Consider the following 18,350-nt stretch of genomic DNA (forward strand, 5'->3'; position numbering starts at 1 on the left):
AGGCAAACCTCGCTTTTGCCACTCTATCGTATACAGCCAACAACGTGTGATACCAAAAATTGAATATTTAACAATAAAATCAATTAATCAGGCTTGTTGTCCTGGCAATAGTAAAGTTTGTATCTCTTCCCAATTCGGATTACATGTGAATGTAATTAATAAATCCGGTCGGCCGTAATAACGTACGTAAGTCATCGCATCTTGTATGTATTCCTGCATGTTCCGTGGACTGCCGATGTAGATTGAAGGTAAAATGAAAGCATTACCGATGTCATTGGGATTTAAATTTCCATCGATGTTTCCAGTAACAGCATCTCGTAAGTGAATATATTCTTCCGATCGTAGTTTTGCCTGGTTGAATCGAAGGAATCGCAAGCGTTCGCTTTCGACCTTAGCATACATATCAACAATGTATTGATGGAACAGCTGACGATATCGAAGGATATAATTGTCTTGATGTTGCCTAACCATTATTCGGTATGCGTAGTATTTCATTGAGCTAACTTTATTATTTCTGTAATCACCTAAAAAAATAAAAAATAAAATGCAATTAAAATCTATACATACAGTAAGAAAGTAAATAGATAATTGTCAAATTTACCGGTATTTGAATCATACTGTTTGATATTAAGGTGATATTCATCTTGTCCTTGCCAAAATATCAATGGATATTGTAGTGCGTCATATGAACGGTGTAGATCTGAAATCGTACTGACAGTGTTGTCTCGCCGTGTAATTTTTATAGATCTTTTGTCAACTGGATCACCAACCATGATAACAGCAACCTCATCAACAGTTGGAGCGTTGAATCTACCAGCATGTTCACCTAATGGTACTTTGTCGGCTTTTGTGACGATTTGATAATTGTCATTTTGCAGTCGTGGCGAAACTCTTTTGATCAATTGAATTAGTTGATTGTGATCTTCTAAAAAAATTTCCAATAATATCACAATTGCTCTTTCCTCTGCTTGTTCAATAAAATTATACAGGCACCGAGTCGTCACGCGCTCTTCACAATCGCCCATAAAATAAATTTGAAGAAATTTCGGATTGTTATCAGGCATTGGCATCAGTGATCCGATTTTATGGTACACCTGGCCTTGAATTTTGAATGTAGTTTCAAAATTGCGTCCATCGGATACACGATCGCAAATTTTAGTTGCCCCAAATGACGTCATTTGGAAGCAAGAATTAAATTTGCGTATCTTACGCAAAAATAATTTGGAATCATCTGAATTGCCAGTAAGAAGGGATAATAAAGGCTCCGGCGGAGCGGGTAGAGGTGACAGCATAACTTTTCCTGATGCGCAGCACATGCCGGCTGCTTCATTCCGAAATTTCAATGCCTGACAATATTGACATACTTTATCCATTCCACCGATAGCAATTTTTGAATGCGCTGAGTAGTTAATATCTGGTGCATATTCAAAGGCAAGCCGAACGAATGATGCACGTGTTAATGAGCGGCTGATCCGTTGCCTTTTTCGATCTAGTACTCGTACTGTAGCTATGTTTCGTTCTCGTGCCACTCTTGTTCTCGTAATATTCTGTTGCAGACGTTCGTCACGCTGTTCTTGAGATTCTTGTGCACGACTTTCTGCAGTCCTGATTCTTTGAGCTGCATTTCTTGTTTCGATTTGTTCTGGTAATATCTGAGCTCTTTCAACACGTTTGCGTCGTGACCCTTTGTGGTCGCGTTGTTGAGGTTAGATTTTTTCGGTGGCATTTGACTGAAAATAATAATTTAATCGTTTAAATATGAGAAAAGAAAAATTGAAAATCATTCTAATTAACTTTTATAATTATGTGATAATACTGACATGTACATATTTAAATTATTGATTTTAAATAATAATTTCAATAAGAATTGAAATACTAATTTAATCGTTTAAATATAAGAAAAAAAATCTGAAAAACTTGTCATCATAGCACATTGAAATAATAAGTGCTAAATATTTTTTAATAGAGGTTAAATAAAAACAATAAAAAAAAGTATTTGTACAACTATTGAAAAAGTGTAGGAAATTGTATATCATTTTTGCATTGACATTTTAATTAAATTTTATAATTATGTGATAATACTTACATATATACATTCAAATTAAATTATAAAGTTTTGATCAATGAAGCACAAATAAGTAAAAAACAGGATTAATTTCACTGTATTATCTTCATTATAATATGAATTCAATTTACACTTCAGTCTAAGTAACACGTGGCCGGCTATGCTAACACCAAAAATTTAAAAAGTGGAAATAATTGAATTATACAGTATTTCGTTCACTACAAAATAAATTTAATTAATTTTATAGCGTCAACAACACGTGGTAATTATGCTATTAAAATGTATCATATATGACACGTTCGTAGATTTACCATAGCAGCGCCATCTATTGATTACTTACTCAACCCAGTCGAAAGGTATCGACATCTGTTAGAATCATTTGGAGTTAACAGATGATTGTGACTGTCAAATAATAACAGACAAATAATTAGCAATAAATTATAATTGCGACTATCATTTGAGATTTAAACTATCCTATCTCTCAAGTTGGATCGAACTGTACATGGTGTGCGAATTTTATTATAATCGGTTAATTGGTTTAGGAGTCCATTGAAGACAAACATTGTGAGACGAGATTTATATATATTAAGATGTATGAATTTATTGCATTTAGGTAAAATTGCAATAGCCCTTGAATACCTAGTTAGATGTATGATTGTTAAAGTTTAATATTACCTCTGTGTTATGTATATGTAAAAATGACTTTCGTGATATAATACCTCTCTAGAATATCTTAAATTTTTCCCATAAATAATTCTAATTAGCCACTTCTGTGTAATGTTTATATAATGCACGTCATTATTCCGTATTTTACCTCATCCTAAAAGGCCATAAGTAAGTTGAGATTGTATAAGTTGTACAAGCACTTAAAAAAATAAACAGAGGTAAAGCAGTTGGACCAGATGATATTTCAGGATAACGGTGGACAGCTTTGGGAGGGGGAGGAACAAGTTGGGTAACAGGTTTGTTTAATAAAATTAGGAAAGTGGGACAAATGCCACAAGCAGTGTATTAGTACCTCTTTACAAAAGCAAGGACGATAAAAAACAATCTAAAATCTACAGTGTCATAAATCTAATCACTCATACCATGAAAATATGGGAGAGAGTAATTGATATATGGCTACGTATGTCACAAATCACAACCACTGGTTCAATATATAATAAATCAGTGCAAATCCTGGCCTATGATAATGATATCAATGTTGTTGGGATAACGGAAAACGCTATACGAGAGGCGTATGCAGCATTAAAAGAATCAGCTACAAAAATGGGCTTAATAATAAACAATAACAAAACGAAGTATATGAAAATAAGCACGCAAAAACAAATACTACGACCACTTGTTTTAGAAAACGACGTCATCGAAGCAGTGAACCAATTTGTATATCTGGAAGCGCTCCTTAACACTGAAAATAATACTACCGCAGAGATAAACTGCAGAATTTGCACGGTCAACACATGCTATTTTGGGCGCAATCTCCTCCTTACATCCACAATTATATCAAGAAAAACAAAAAAAAATTTCTACAAAACAATAATAAAAAATTAATTAAAATCCTTTGTAAAAGGTATATATTTAAAAACCCAAACGGGCTGTGTTAGACAAAACGTTTTCGGAATCCATCATTCCATCATCAGTGTCTAGGAGTAAGTTCGACTTGAGCAGTCGAACAGTACGGACGTGCTCAAGAGAGAAGCGTGCTTAGGTGGGGGCGACTGACCTATTGTCAACGGAGCTTTTCAGCATCCGGTGGGTAAGACACCGAGTGTGGCATAGGCACTTGTCCTACATATTAGCGAAAAGCGGATGCGAGGTTGTTACTAGTTAAACCGTCGAGAAGCTATTTTTATAGGCTCCTCGCGGAGGCTATAATAGCTTCGCGTTTGCGAAGAATTCGGGATCACCTCAGTGTGTCGTCAGGGATGACTCTGAAAGGCCTTGACATTTGAAAAGGTCGGACAGAAACGGCCCCTGCTCCTGAGGTGTGAGAAACAGGTAGAGGATCCCTCACTGTGAATACAGGGAGTAAACTACCGCAAGGTACCTGGGATGGCACCCAGTAAGCCGTACTGACAGCGGTCAGTCGGTGGAAAAAAAAACAGAGTCGTCTAAGTAGAATTTTCTTATATCTTATGAACTATTTGTTCACTGCCTTACGGCAATATGAGTGATATTCGCCCCCCCAGAAAGTGTTGTCACGCAGGTAACAACATAAGAAAAAGAAGATAATGATTTAGCCGAATCATCAAACCCCTCTGTTGCCAGCTCGATCGAGCGATATAATAAATTTATTAAATCGACTAATCCCGCGATCGACGACATAGAAATCGTGATATCTTCTGACGATGACTCCTATCTGCCCGAGTCGGAGGAAGAAAAAAGGAGCGAAATCGACACCGATGACGATGTTAATACGATGGACGCCATCGACGAAGAGCCGAGCCCAGCTGCAGAATCGAGCGAAGCCCCGCCCCCAACGGTAGTAGAGACACAATCCGCCGTAGACAACGTCTCCAAAAATGAAGCCGAGCCCGAAATCGGCAAGAAAATGAAAAGGCTAAGGCCCAAAGAAGACTCTCCGGAAGACGAAGAAGTAAAGAAAAGGGCCAGAGAAATGGCGGAAAGGGAAAAGGCCAATGAGATTTTAAAGTCGGTCAATGTACTGACGGAAGAGATCAAATCCCTAAAAGAAGAAAGCCGTATCCGCGAGGAAAAGGCGAACAAACAAATCCAACACCTTCTCGCTCAGATGACTGAGCTGAGAAACGAAAACAAAGAAAAGGACAAGGAGATACAAAAACTTGTACAACATATAATGGCATTAACAGCAGCCAAGGAGAAAAAAGAGTCAATAATGGAAATCGACCCGTGGAAAGCCTCCATCGATAATGACGTTGTAAAGCTAGTGGAACTAGGAATCGGTGCACCTCCCCCCGCAAAGCCATCCGGTAGCAAAGGCAAGCCTAAAGAGCCGGAAAGAATCATAACAACCAAAGAACCTGCACTGTTGGACACAAGTCCAAAACAAAAAAGGAAAAAAGACAGGCACCACTACTGAGAAATCAGACAGTAGTGTGAAAACAAAAATAAGCGTCGCCGAAAAGCAGACGCAGATAATAAATCAGCGGAAAGAAAACGAATTTAACAAGGCTGCGAAAGAGGCTCATGAAAGAAGCCAGAAAAAGAAAACTGCCCAAAATAACTTGAGCAAAAATAGCCAGGTTGAAAAAGAAAACGACGTACCTAAAGACTCACCGCAAACAAGCGAGGAGCCTATAGTAAAAGAGCCAATAGTAAAAGAGCCGAAACCACCGGCGATAATCCTAAAAACTGTAGGAGAACACCAAAATATCCTGCAGAGAGCAGCCAACCAAGGCATAATATCAGTCAATAAGTTTGCACGATCAGGCAGATCGATTGTAATTAACACAAAAACCAGAAAAGATTACCTAGGAATAGTACACATCCTAGAAGAACACACTCCAAAAGTAGAATTCATCGCATATCCCATAGATAGCGATAAACTAAAAAGAGTCATTATAAAAGTGCTATCTGCTACTACTAGCACAGTAGCAATTAAAGACGAACTATACAATAAAGGAATAGAAGCAACAAGGGTGATCAATATGATCTCCAAAAAAGCTGATAAAAAAGTACTGCCACATTTCATCGTCACCCTCAAAGAGGAAGACTTTGCAAAAATTAAAAAAATATCTGATATATGCTACATGCGCATCTATGTGGAGGATCAACTCAAAATCACAAAAGACACCCTACAGTCTTATAACTGTCAAGGGTTCTATCACAGCTCAAAGGCTTGCCATTGCGGATCCAGATGTGTAAAATGCGGAGAAAACCACATCAGTAACGACTGTGAGAAAAGCCGGGAAACCGACCCCAAATGTGCAAACTGTGGTGAAGCGCACACAGCAAATTATAGAGGATGCTCTAAGGCCCCCAAAAAGAAAACACCTGCCCCAACAAGACCGGTAGGAAGACCCATAAACAGCGCTCCAATCAACAAAGGAGTCAGCTACGCACAGGCAGCGAAAAAATCCGCTGAAACCACCACAGAAGCTCAAGCACAACCACAAGAAGTGTCGGTACAGGACGCAGCTACCCTCATCGCAAACTTCCATACAGAGTATAATAACAAAATGATGGAAATGATGTCCATGATGGACAAAGCAACAAAAATGATGACTGCATTTGGAGAAGCCGTCCGAAAATGTTAGCAAACCAAAACGAAGATCTACGCATTGGGTCATGGAATCCGGCGGAATATTTAAAAAGATCAACCTTCTGGATGAAATAATAAACAGATTAGAGCTCGATATCGTAGCCCTTCAAGAAACCAAACTAGTGGAAAGGAAAAAAACAAAATTTCCAGGCTACGATATCTATAGAACGGATCATAGAGCATTATCAGGAGAACAGCTATATTAGTCTAAAAGGGACTCGAACACGAGCACATGCCAACACCAGACGGACTGGTGACAATGGAAGCCACAATTATTCGACTTAAGGCCAACAACGAAACACTAAAAATAGTGTCAGCTTACGTTAGACCACATGATCCGATTTTCAACGAAGATTTGAGCCTAATACTTAACTCAGAAGAGCCAACTATAATTAATGGAGACCTAAATGCTAGATCTCCCAATTGGTTTGACAGGACGACCAACCGAAACGGAAGATATCTCTGCAACCATCTCGATAACAGACCGAACACATATGTCATCGGACCAACAGAACCGACATGTTTCCACGGAGAACTCCCTACGTATCTCGACATTGCAATCCTACACAACGTGGGTCAACAATATGAGATACACTCTCTAAATGAAGGCGATTCGACACATAACCTAATCGGCCTGACCCTGGGCGCAATAGAATTGAACTATTTGCAGCCCCACAACAGAAAGAAGACAAGTTGGCCAAACTTCAGAAGAATTGTGAGCGAGAACATCGGTAACATCCCAACAATTAATAATATTACAGAACTAGAAGACAGTGTAATAAAACTAGAACAAGCAATAAACAATGCTATCGATGCCAGCTCCAAAACCGAAACAATCACAAGATAAAAAGGAAGATTCAGGGCTATAAGTATAGAACTTCAAAACCTAATCAAAGAGAAAAACAGGAAAAAAAGAAGAGCCTACCGCACAAGAACGGTAGAAGACAAAAGAATTGCAAATGAGGTAGATAGGGAAGTTACAAAACAACTTCAAAATCATAGAAATGAAATCTGGGACTCCTATATCGATGAGCTAAATCCTAACAAATCCGCCTTCTGGAAGTTATCTAAAATCCTCCGAAAGGACAAGAAACCCATACCTCCCCTACACGGAGTAAACGGAATTGTCCATACGGAAATCGACAAAGCCGAAGTCATGAAGGACGAACTAGAAAGGGTGTGTAGAAACAACGAACACCCCGACGATGACATATACTTTGAAGAAGAGGTAGAAAGAACAGCGAGAAGACTTAGAAGGAGAAAGGGCAGAATAGGTATTACACATACATCTTCCGAAGAAAAAAAGGAACTTATAAAAATGACAAATGCCAAAAAAGCCCCAGGACCCGACAACATCACAAATAGGGCGCTGAAAAATCTACCAACAAAAGCTATTGTTTATATCACTAACATAATAAACAACAAGCTAAAACTACGATATTTCTCAGATAGGTGGAAAGAGGCACACGTAATAATGATGGCAAAACCTGATAAAAACGGCACATTTCCGCAAAATTACAGATCTATCAGCTTATTATCATCTATAAGCAAGATAGCGGAAAGAGTCATACTAAAAAGACTCAATGAAGAATCCCAAATGCTAGGAACCATACCAGAGGCTCAATTCGGGTTCAGAAGCGAACACTCCTGTGAATTACAGGTACTACGACTTACAGAATTCATCACCAAAGAATTTAATGAAAAAATGTACACAGCTACAGCTTTTCTGGACGTCAGCAAAGCCTTCGACAGAGTCTGGCACCATGGACTCATCTATAAAATGAATGAATTTGGTTACAGTAAGGCGATGACATGCCTCCTTGCGTCATATCTTGCCAACAGAAGGTTCAGAGTTCGAATAGGGGCAACCCTATCCGAGGTCGGGACCCTGGAGGCGGGTGTGCCTCAGGGAGCGGTGCTGTCGCCGTACCTGTACACCATCTATACGGCCGACACGCCCAAAGAGCCAGGCTCTCTGTTGAGTATTTACGCTGACGACACAGCAATAGCTGTTAGCTGGAGAAACCCGGATCATGCAGCTAATCATCTGCAAAGGGCACTAAACAGATTCCAAAGATGGTACATAAAATGGAAAATAGCCCTAAATACAGACAAAACACAGGCTGTAATGTTTAGTCACAGAAGAAGTGTACCAAATCGCGAAATTACAATCGAAAACACCCCAGTAGACTGGATCAACCAGGCTAAATACCTAGGGGTACATCTAGATAAGAAGCTAACGTTCACTGAGCACATCAATCAGCAAATACGCAAAGCCAAAGCGTTGAAAAGATAGCTCTCAACACTTATTGGAAGGAAAAGTAAACTACGATTTAAAACCAAAATCAGGGATGCGAATAGTATTATCCTGCCAGTCCTAACATATGCATCCGCTGCGTGGGGACACACCTGTAAAACAAACAGAAAAATGATACAGACCACTCAAAATCAAATAGTCAGAGATGCCCTTAAGATACCAAGGTATGTACCCTTGAGATATGTATATAGAGACTCAGGACAAACAAGAATCCTACGCACGCTAGACGAGAGAGCATATGAAATTTTCAACGGACTAAGAAACCACCCAAGCAGAATGTTAAGAGAGCTGACTAACTACAATGAAAACACAAGGACGGTACACAGAAGACCAAAACAACAGATATAGGGAGAACCCAAACGAATAAATAAAGAATGAGATGGTTGCCAGAAGAACTAACAAAGAAATGCAGTCAATCAGAAAACACACCAAAAAAACTCTGGCGAGAGGGTACGCTTTTCTTTTTTAGGTTTTTAGGTAATTATAAGTCCAATATACACCGGGGTGTATGAGAGCATTATACACTTGGGAATGCACACCCCAATACACGCACACAAATAGGATTAAGGAAAAAAGGAAAGAATTGTTGCCCAGCCATTTTATAGTCACGAAGCCACAAGGAAGTCCACAAAAAAAATGTGTTTTCTGATTAAATAACGTAAATTCATATTGATATATTCATACTTTTCATTAAACCGTTTAACGTAAATTTACCTTATATAGCAAATATAGAAGGGGCCCGTCAGGCCTTCTATATACCGCTCCGCGGACTAGGCCCTTAAGGCAGATCGGATGAAAGATCTACTCGCGAAATCCGAGCACTGAGGTCATGTGCAGCATACATGGGCTTGGTGGCCGGACCCCTCTTGGGTGCTCAGCCGGCGAGGAGAACAAAATTTATTTTGCCAAATCGGCGGCTGAGTGACCGAGCACACATTCTTTTTCGGATATAGAGTCATCAGCTCAGGCTGATGGCTCTATGGTCGGAACACACGCTCTTTTTTCTTTTTTTTAGGGACTCAAGTCCCGACGTAAAGTAGAGTAAAATCAATAGAGTCAGTAAAGTAAATAGGGAGAAAAGCCTAGATGTGGCTACCCCTACAGTTAGGTGGCATAACCACATTCACTAAAAACCGAGGATGTCCTATTACCCAGGGCATCTTAAGTAAATTTCAGATCATAATAAGCCTCCTCACGTAAGTCACACGATGATGAGGGGTGGTGGAAAAGCCTGGGGGTCAGATAGGTACCACTTCGACTAGCGAAGTGTGACCGGTTTGATCTTCGGACATGTGGATCCCATTCTTACATTGGTATACACATGTTCCTAGGGGCAGGGTTGATCACTGCGTGTGTGTGTGTGTGTGTGTGTGTGTGTGTGTGTGTGTGTGTGTGTGTGTGTGTGTGTGTGTCTAGGAGTACATGAATGTAACCACTAAATATATGGGTGAAAACCCGTTAACAAATAATAAGTTACATTAGTTTGACAGTATTTCTTATAAATTAATAGGATGTTAAAGTTACCGTTGGATTAGGTAACATGGCGACATATGACTCCACGTTGAAGTTGCTAGTCCTGAGACGGTGTGTCTACGAGGACTTTATGGAAGCAACTCATAAAGTCCTCGTAGACACACCGTCTCAGGACTAGCAACTTCAACTTGGAGTCATATGTCGCCATGTTACCTAATCCAACGGTAACTTTAACATCCTATTAATTTATAAGAAATACTGTCAAACTAATGTAACTAATTATTTGTTAACGGGTTTTTACCCATATATTTAGTGGCTACATTCATGTACTCCTAGACACTGATGATGGAATGATGGATTCCGAAAACGTTTTGTCTAACACAGCCCGTTTGGGTTTTTAAATATATACCTTTTACAAAGGATTTTAATTAATTTTTTAATATATGGTATACAGCCAACTACAGGAACGTAGATTCCTTGTGAAAAACAATAATACAACCTGTCCTAACATATGGTCTGGACTCTAACAAAAAATAATGAAAACATGTTAGGATGTTTCGAAAGAAAAGTACTGAGCAGTGAATGACAATAGAGTGTGGAGATACAATTTGGAACTTTATAGAATATACCAGGAAACTGATATCGTAAAACATATTAAGATAGGACCTTTGAGGAGGATAGGGCATGTAATGCGGATGGAACAAAATGGCCCCGCCAGAAAAACGCTCCTTGATATACCCATTGGTCAGAGAAGAAGAGGAAGACCCAGAAGAAGGTTCCTTGATAACATCGATAAAGACATGAGAAATATGGAAATACGTGCTTGGCGGAGGAAAGTGATGGATAGGGACTACTGGAGAAAAATGTTTAAGGAGGCTAGGTCCCACAGGGTTGTAAAGCCAGAATGATGATGATGATGAAAATAACATTTTATAATTGTTATTTGTCATTCAGAACCGAGGACTGAAATGCTTAAGATCAAACTTAGGAAAGCCTATAATAATCTCATTGAAGGATAAAGATGGAAAAGAAATAAGTGAAAGGAACCAAATCCTAAAAGTTACTCAAACATTTTACAGTGATTTGTATTCCTTAAATAAGAACCCAGATAACACTACAAAGGAAGATCTTAAGAGAAAGAGAAATACTTCCTAACATAGAATCCTTCGAAATAAAACAAGCTATCGATAGCTATCAACCGGTAGAGCAGGCAGGATTTCGAAAGGGTTACAGTACAGCGGATCATCTTCTTACAGTCAGAACGCTAATAGAGAAAGCCAATGAATATTACTTGAACTTATTAATTGGCTTCGTTGATTATGAAAAGGCATTCGACTCCATAGACCTTTGGGCCATAGAAAGAACAATGAACAACTGCAGGATATACTCCCGATACATAATACTCATACATAATAGTTACAAGAAAGGTACAATGAAAATACAAATAGATGCGAAAACGAAAGCTATACCAATCAACAGAGGAGTTCGCCAGGGAGATGTTATCTCTCACCAAAGCTATTCACACTTGGACTGGAAGATGTGTTCAAAGACATTAACTGGGCAGATAAATAAATATGTCATTTGATGATACGCTGATGACATTGTAATATTCGCTAAAAGGTTCGTAGAACTACAGACCATGATGACGCAACTATTTCAAGCTTCGGAAAAAATAGGTCTTAAGATGAACTTGGAAAAACAAAAATAATGACAAAGATACAGAACGTTAGAGAAATAATGTTGAATGACATAAATTTAGAAACAGTAAGAGAATAGATCTACCTGCGAAAGAGAATGAAAGTTAACAAAGAAAATCAAACTGCCGAAATTACCAGAAGATTAGGGTTAGCATGGGCAGGATTTAGAAAACTGAGTTGGATCTTGAAAAGCACTAAAATAGAACAATTTTTGAATACCAGAATTTAAGACCAGTGTATCCTCCCTATACTCACGTATGGTTCACAGACGTGGACACTCACCAAGTCTAATATGGATAGAATAGTAAAAGCACAAAGAGCGATGGAAAGATCAATGCTCGGGGTGAGACTTATAGACAAAAAAAAACAAACAAATGGATTAGAAGCAAAACCAAAGTAAATGACGCAGGAGAACATGCTGACAAATTAAAATGGAGCTTCGCAGGACACAATGCCCGACTAAAGGATAAAAGATGGAACAACGAAATACAACAATGGAGACCATGGTTAGGAAAGAGAAGCAGAGGAAGACCACAAATAAGATAGTCTGATGACATTAAGAAGATCGGAGGACACAACTGGAAGCAAGTGGCGCAAAATAGAAAACACTGGATTGATTTGGGGGAGGTCTATGTCCAAAGTTGAATTACTTAAGGCTGAAGAAGAAGAATCAGTCGTTTCGATTTCTACTCCGGAAATAGCTTTCAAAACTTATTTTCAAAGATTGTTTAAACATTGTGAGTTGTTATTATAACTAAGGTGTTTGGCGGCTATAGGTCTTTTCATTACGTGACGAGCGCAAGTTTTTCGCAAGCACAGCATTTCATCTAACCTCATTATGTGGATAGTTTCAAATACTGTATAGAAGTATTTACCACATGTTTAACTAAACTGTCAAAATAGTACCCATTTGTTCTAATTTTAAATTGTTGATACTTATTGCTAGTTTGTTCACAATTTTGACTAGTCCGATAAGATTTATACATTTTTTGTAAGAATTGGATAAACTTTGTGGATGAATAAATTCTATCTATCTATCTATCTATCACTAAGAATGGTTCGATATGACATACCATTTTATAATCAATAAAACAGATCATTTAATATTTAAACCTAAAAATGACAAATGTATGTACTGAATAGTATTTTATGCAAATAAAATATTGTATTTATGGCACCAGATTTTTTATAAAGAAATATGGACTCTGGAGAATTTACAAAATAATATGTATTATCTTTGACTATTTTGTTTCTTTTCGTGCAGATCTCATACTAATAATAATCGATTAAAAAAATTAGGCACTTTTTTTCTATATTCTCGTATGCCATTTTTTGAATAAATATACTTTTTTTATAATTTTTTTTATCTTTTCTATGTGTTCACAGGTACTATAACAATCATGTTTACAAAAACAGTATAAACAGTACGAAAAAAGGATTCCTGACATGGAAGTTAACCTTATAATAGGAAAGTATCGGCTCTTAAGTTAAGTGAATTTTAAGTTAAATATACCCATTGAAAAATTACAAGAGTGAGTTGGTGAAGTTACTGAGTAGGAGAAGCATCAGAGACTCTGTAAGTCAGCTTATATTACATAAATTATTAGTAATAAACATAAATATCTATTTGACAACACAAGAAGAACCATCGAATATTTCAAATACAAACAAGAATTTCTTATCTTTCTTGTTTTTGCACCGGCTTAATTGCCTTGTTATAGTTTGGATACAGAACCGCATTCAGATCTAATGACTAGTTTCAAAGTTTATTTAAATGGATGATATTAATTCCGAATTAGCTCAGGAAATGAGCCGTATTTCACTACCAAAATTTCACTACCAACACTTAAAAAATCGTACTCATCAGTAACCAGTACTCTTAATTTTCCATCCAGAAAGCAAGCTATTGTATTTAGTTCATTAGAAAATGTAAAATTAGAAGATTACCTTGTATCACTAGGATCAGTTAATTCTTCAAAATATATATTGTTCTCTTCTCGTATAGCTAACAACAGGATTTGTATTTCTTTATCTAAGGAAGAATTAGTTGACAAATTTATAAATGTTCATCAAGGAAAAATCATAGTAAATAATCAAATAATACAAGGAAGAAGATTAATTACTTCTAGTGAACGACTATATTATCCAATGTATGTCCAACAATTCCACATAGTATTCTAGAATCAGAATTACAGAAAATAGGATTTAAACTAATGTCGCCCTTATCATTCCTTAGAATTGACCCACCTCGTCCCGAATTTCAACACGTACTAAGTTTTCGTAGAGAGGTATATATTTCACCTTTAGTGGACCTAATACTTCCTGAATCCTTGTTAATTTGTCATGACAATACAAAATATAGAATTTTTATGTCTGTAGACCAACACTCCTGTTATATTTGTAAAAAGATTGACCATAAAAAAAAACAATAGACTTCAACTCTGAATTATAGAGCGATCAAGTACAACAACAAAAATTAACATATACTTAGAACAAAAATGTCAATTCTTCAGTGGAATATAAACGGTTATTATACACAACTAGAAATGTTTAAATTATTAATTACTAAACACTCACCTTTAATAATATGTCTCCAAGAAACAAATTTTACTGACCAGAAATTAGCAAAATTAAAGGCATTTACAGGTTATCATAAAAACAGACGTGATTTTAAAAAAGCCAGTGGAGGGGTTTTTATTTATATTAATAGCTCATTGAAGTCTAGACAAATACCTTTCAAGACCAACCTTGAAGCAGTAGCAGCAACCATAAAAACTTCAAAAATTATTAACATCTGTAACATTTATTTTCCACCGAATACTGATATAAGTATAAAACAGATAACTCATATTATAGAACAAATTCCATCGCCTAAGATTATAGTAGGAGATCTAAACGGATTGTCCACTTTGGGGATCTAATAGATATAACAAAATAGGACACATAATAGAAACGGTCAATAATAACATCAATTGTACCCTACTTAACGATGGATCTCCAACAAGATTTAATTCTTTTACTGGAAACACTTGTTTTGCATTGACTTATCTCTTGTAGACCATTCTTTAGTACAAAACATAACTTGGGAAGCTAGTACACAATTGTATGGAAGCGATCATTTTCCCATAGTGATACATTTTGAAAACAAACAAAAAATTCAACCATACACTAGATGGTATACTGAAATAGAGGATTGGTCACCGTTTACACAATTTGTGGAGAATTAATTGAATTCTCTTTCAGATCCATCCCCGCATGATAATATAAACGACTTAGTAAATAAATTTTCCTCCGCCATACTTTCCTCAGCAGATCATATCATTGGAAAAAAGAAAGTATTAAGAAATCGTATTGGAGTACCATGGTGAAACAATCACTGTCAGGATGCTTGCTATAAAGAAGACTCACAGAGCATTCAATAAATACAAAAAACAAAAAACACAAGAAAATCTCAAGAGTTTTTACAATTTAAAACCAAAGAAGAATTACAAGAATTTAATTATGATAAAAGCGATAACCTACCAATAAATGCACCAATACTAGAGGAAGAGTTAACTAAATCTATAAATCCTATTAAAAACTCTAGTCCTGGTCCAAATTATATTCCTATTATTTTCCTTAAAAGTTTGCCTAAAAATGGATTTGCCTATTTACTAAAGGTATATAACAAAATATGGCTTAAAGGAGTATATCCACATACTTGGAATAATGTTTACACAATATATATCCTTAAACCTGGTAAACCACGTTCAGACCCAAACTCCTACCATCCAGTATCGTTAGGATGTGAAATGAGCAAAGTGCTCGAAAAATAATTAACCAACGTCTTATTTGGATACTCGAGCGAATATCTATTTTATCTAACAAACAAAGTGGATTTTGTAAAAATAGATCAACTCTAGACAACTTAGTTGAACTCGAGTCTGAAATACATGAAGCGCTAGCAAATAATCAAAGCTGCATAGCGGTATTTTTTAATATAACTAGAGCATTTGATACAGTTTGGCGCCATCGAATAATTAAAACTTTACAGAAATTAGGTATACAAGGAAATATGCTAAACTTCATCACTAACTTTTTAAAAAACCGAAGCTTCCAAGTAAAAGATGATTTCATTTCTAAAACAAGAATACAGGAAAATGGAACCCCTCAAGGATCATCGATTAGTGTTACTCTTTTTCTTATTGTTATTAACAGTATTTTGGAAAACGATTCTCCACCAGTAAAGAGTAGGCTATACGCAGATGATCTTATAATTTATTGTAAAGGAAGAAACATAATTAAACAAACCTTACAAGATACTATTTCTGCATTAGAAAAATGGTCAATGAAATCTGGAATGAAATTTTGTTCGAACAAAAGTAAATGTATCCATTTCACCAGAAAACGCAATGTTCGTAGTCCAGATCTTACAATCTTTAATACAAAAATAGAATATGTTGATTGTATCGAATTTCTTGGAATTAATTTTGACAAACATTTAAATTTTAAGCAACATATCTATCATCTTAAAACATCTTGTCAACAATATTTAAACATAATGAAAGTCCTATTTACTAAAAATTGGGGATATGATCAAGATATCTTATTGACAGTAAATAAAATCCTTATTAGATCTAAAGTCGATTACGGTTCAATAGTGTATTGGTCTACCAGTCAATCACTTTTAAAAGAGTTGCAAACAATCCAAAATGCTGCTGTAAGAATAAGCCTTAGGAGCTTTTTGTACCAGACCTACAGATAGCTTACTATGTTTAGTAGGGGAAATGCCTCTGGAATTAAGAAGACAATATCTTAACCTAGCATATGCTGCAAACGTTTCAGCAAATAGTGAAAATCTCGTCAGAAACAATGTCTTTGCTTCTCGTTTCCATACAACATATCTTAAGAAAAAAAGATCTAAATTCCCTTTTTATGAAAGACTTAGATACATGACCAGCAATAAAATTGTCTTCTCTAAAAAATACCAAACCACTCTTTTAACCACTCCTCCTTGGATGGTCAGAAAACCCTTCAGACTTGAGTTTAACAAAGACCAGTTATGCTACAAATCAACTTAATGCTTCCTCTATGGTTAAACAATTTTACATTAAGATTGATGAGTACCAGAATTACCAACATATTTATACTGATGCCTCCAAATCAGAAAAAGGAGTGGGATGTGCCCTCATATACAACGACTACACTGCTTCATACAAAATCTCAAATTTTAGCACAGTATATACAGGAGAATTACTATTCGAAATCTACAAAGCATTAGAATATTCACTGAACGCCAACTTAGATAGGTGCCTAATAATAACAGATTCCTTAAGTTCCATGAGTAGCTTATTTCACCATTTACCCAACTCATCCATTATTGCGATTGATAGAGAACCATTTGTACCAACTTTAGCAAACGAATGCGATTGTAAAATTTATGTGGATTCCGTCACATATGCATGGTAATGAAAGAGTAGATGCTGCCGTCAAATCTTCAGTTAACAACGAAAACTTGATAGAAGCTACCTATAAGAAAGATTTTCATCACTGGATTAACTAGACATTGAAAGAACGGTGGCTTCAAGAATGGAATCGATCTAAACAAAAACTACGAGACATAAAAACACAGTTATAAGATGGAAGAATATGTGTAGCAACAGGAAAGACCAAATTATAATAAACAGTCAAAATCTGTATATATTATGTATCCAAAAAGGTAAATAAAATGTAATACCAAGCGGCGCTAATAACCACTTAGGGTGATGCTCCTTAATTGTAAATAAAAAAAAAGTACGAAAAAAATAGATAATACTGAGGCATTCGCATAAAAAAAATTGTAATGAAAAGGCCTATTGTTCTTCAGCTTGTCTGTTGACTTACTTGGCCTCGACTTTTTAGGCATACAGACAAGCTTTTAGTCGATAATTCTGTGGGTGCCGTTATTACTCTAAGGTTGATAACAAATTTTTTTACTGTGTTTATGTATTATGTGTCTATGTATCATATTTTAATAACATGTTTAGATATCGTGTTGTATGTGTATTATATATAGTTGTAGATGATGTGTCTCTTCTTCTTCTTCTTCAGCTTTTCCCTTTTCAGGGGTCGCAGTTCCTTACTTTTCTTTACCACTTATTTCTGTCTATTATTTCTTCTTTACCTAAACCTTTCTCTCCAAAGTTCTCTGTCACACAGTCCTTTCATCTTCTCCTTGATTTTCCTTTACATCTCTTTCCATCAACTTTTAACAGCTCTATCCTTCATTTCACATAGTCTTCATTTCTACGTCTTCATTTCTTTGTTCTTGAATTTTTTTTAAACTGTAGTCACCTGGATCTTTTCCTAACCAAGTCGTTCCTGACACCGTTTCTTTTAGTTTTATCTAACATTTACCGTAACATTTTTGGATTGCCTAAAATATTCCAGATATATTTCATACACAATGTTATATACCTATCTTTTACTGTTTTGAAAATTTTAAGTGTTTTTTGATTTATTGCAAAACTTGCTAGAACACACTTAATGCTTGTTTTTCATTTGTAAGGTCTTGATAATGACAAAGTAAGCTTAAAC

General features: G+C 36.3%; 2 protein-coding genes across 2 annotated transcripts in view; one reads left to right on the forward strand and one right to left on the reverse strand.

Annotated features, from left to right (window-relative positions):
- The window catches only part of LOC140441417 (uncharacterized), a 238,108-nt gene that overhangs the window by 82,080 nt on the left and 137,678 nt on the right, over nucleotides 1-18,350 (forward strand). The window lies entirely within an intron of this gene.
- Nucleotides 88-1,373, reverse strand: LOC140442321 (uncharacterized). The gene is made up of 2 exons (XM_072533396.1): nucleotides 602-1,373; nucleotides 88-524 (listed from the first exon to the last, which is right to left on the reverse strand). Exons 1-2 carry the CDS (start codon nucleotides 1,371-1,373, stop codon nucleotides 88-90), a joined length of 1,209 nt encoding a protein of 402 aa, XP_072389497.1.

This window comes from Diabrotica undecimpunctata, chromosome 5 (genome assembly GCF_040954645.1).
Source record: "Diabrotica undecimpunctata isolate CICGRU chromosome 5, icDiaUnde3, whole genome shotgun sequence".
In the NCBI taxonomy this organism is placed as follows: domain Eukaryota; kingdom Metazoa; phylum Arthropoda; class Insecta; order Coleoptera; family Chrysomelidae; genus Diabrotica; species Diabrotica undecimpunctata.

Coding starts and splice junctions, on each gene's coding strand:
- LOC140442321 (XM_072533396.1), bottom strand. CDS start 1,373: ATGGATAAAGTATGTCAATATTGTCAGGCATTGAAATTTCGGAATGAA. Junction 525..601: donor ACAGTATGATTCAAATACCG/GTAAATTTGACA, acceptor TTATTTTTTTAG/GTGATTACAGAAATAATAAA.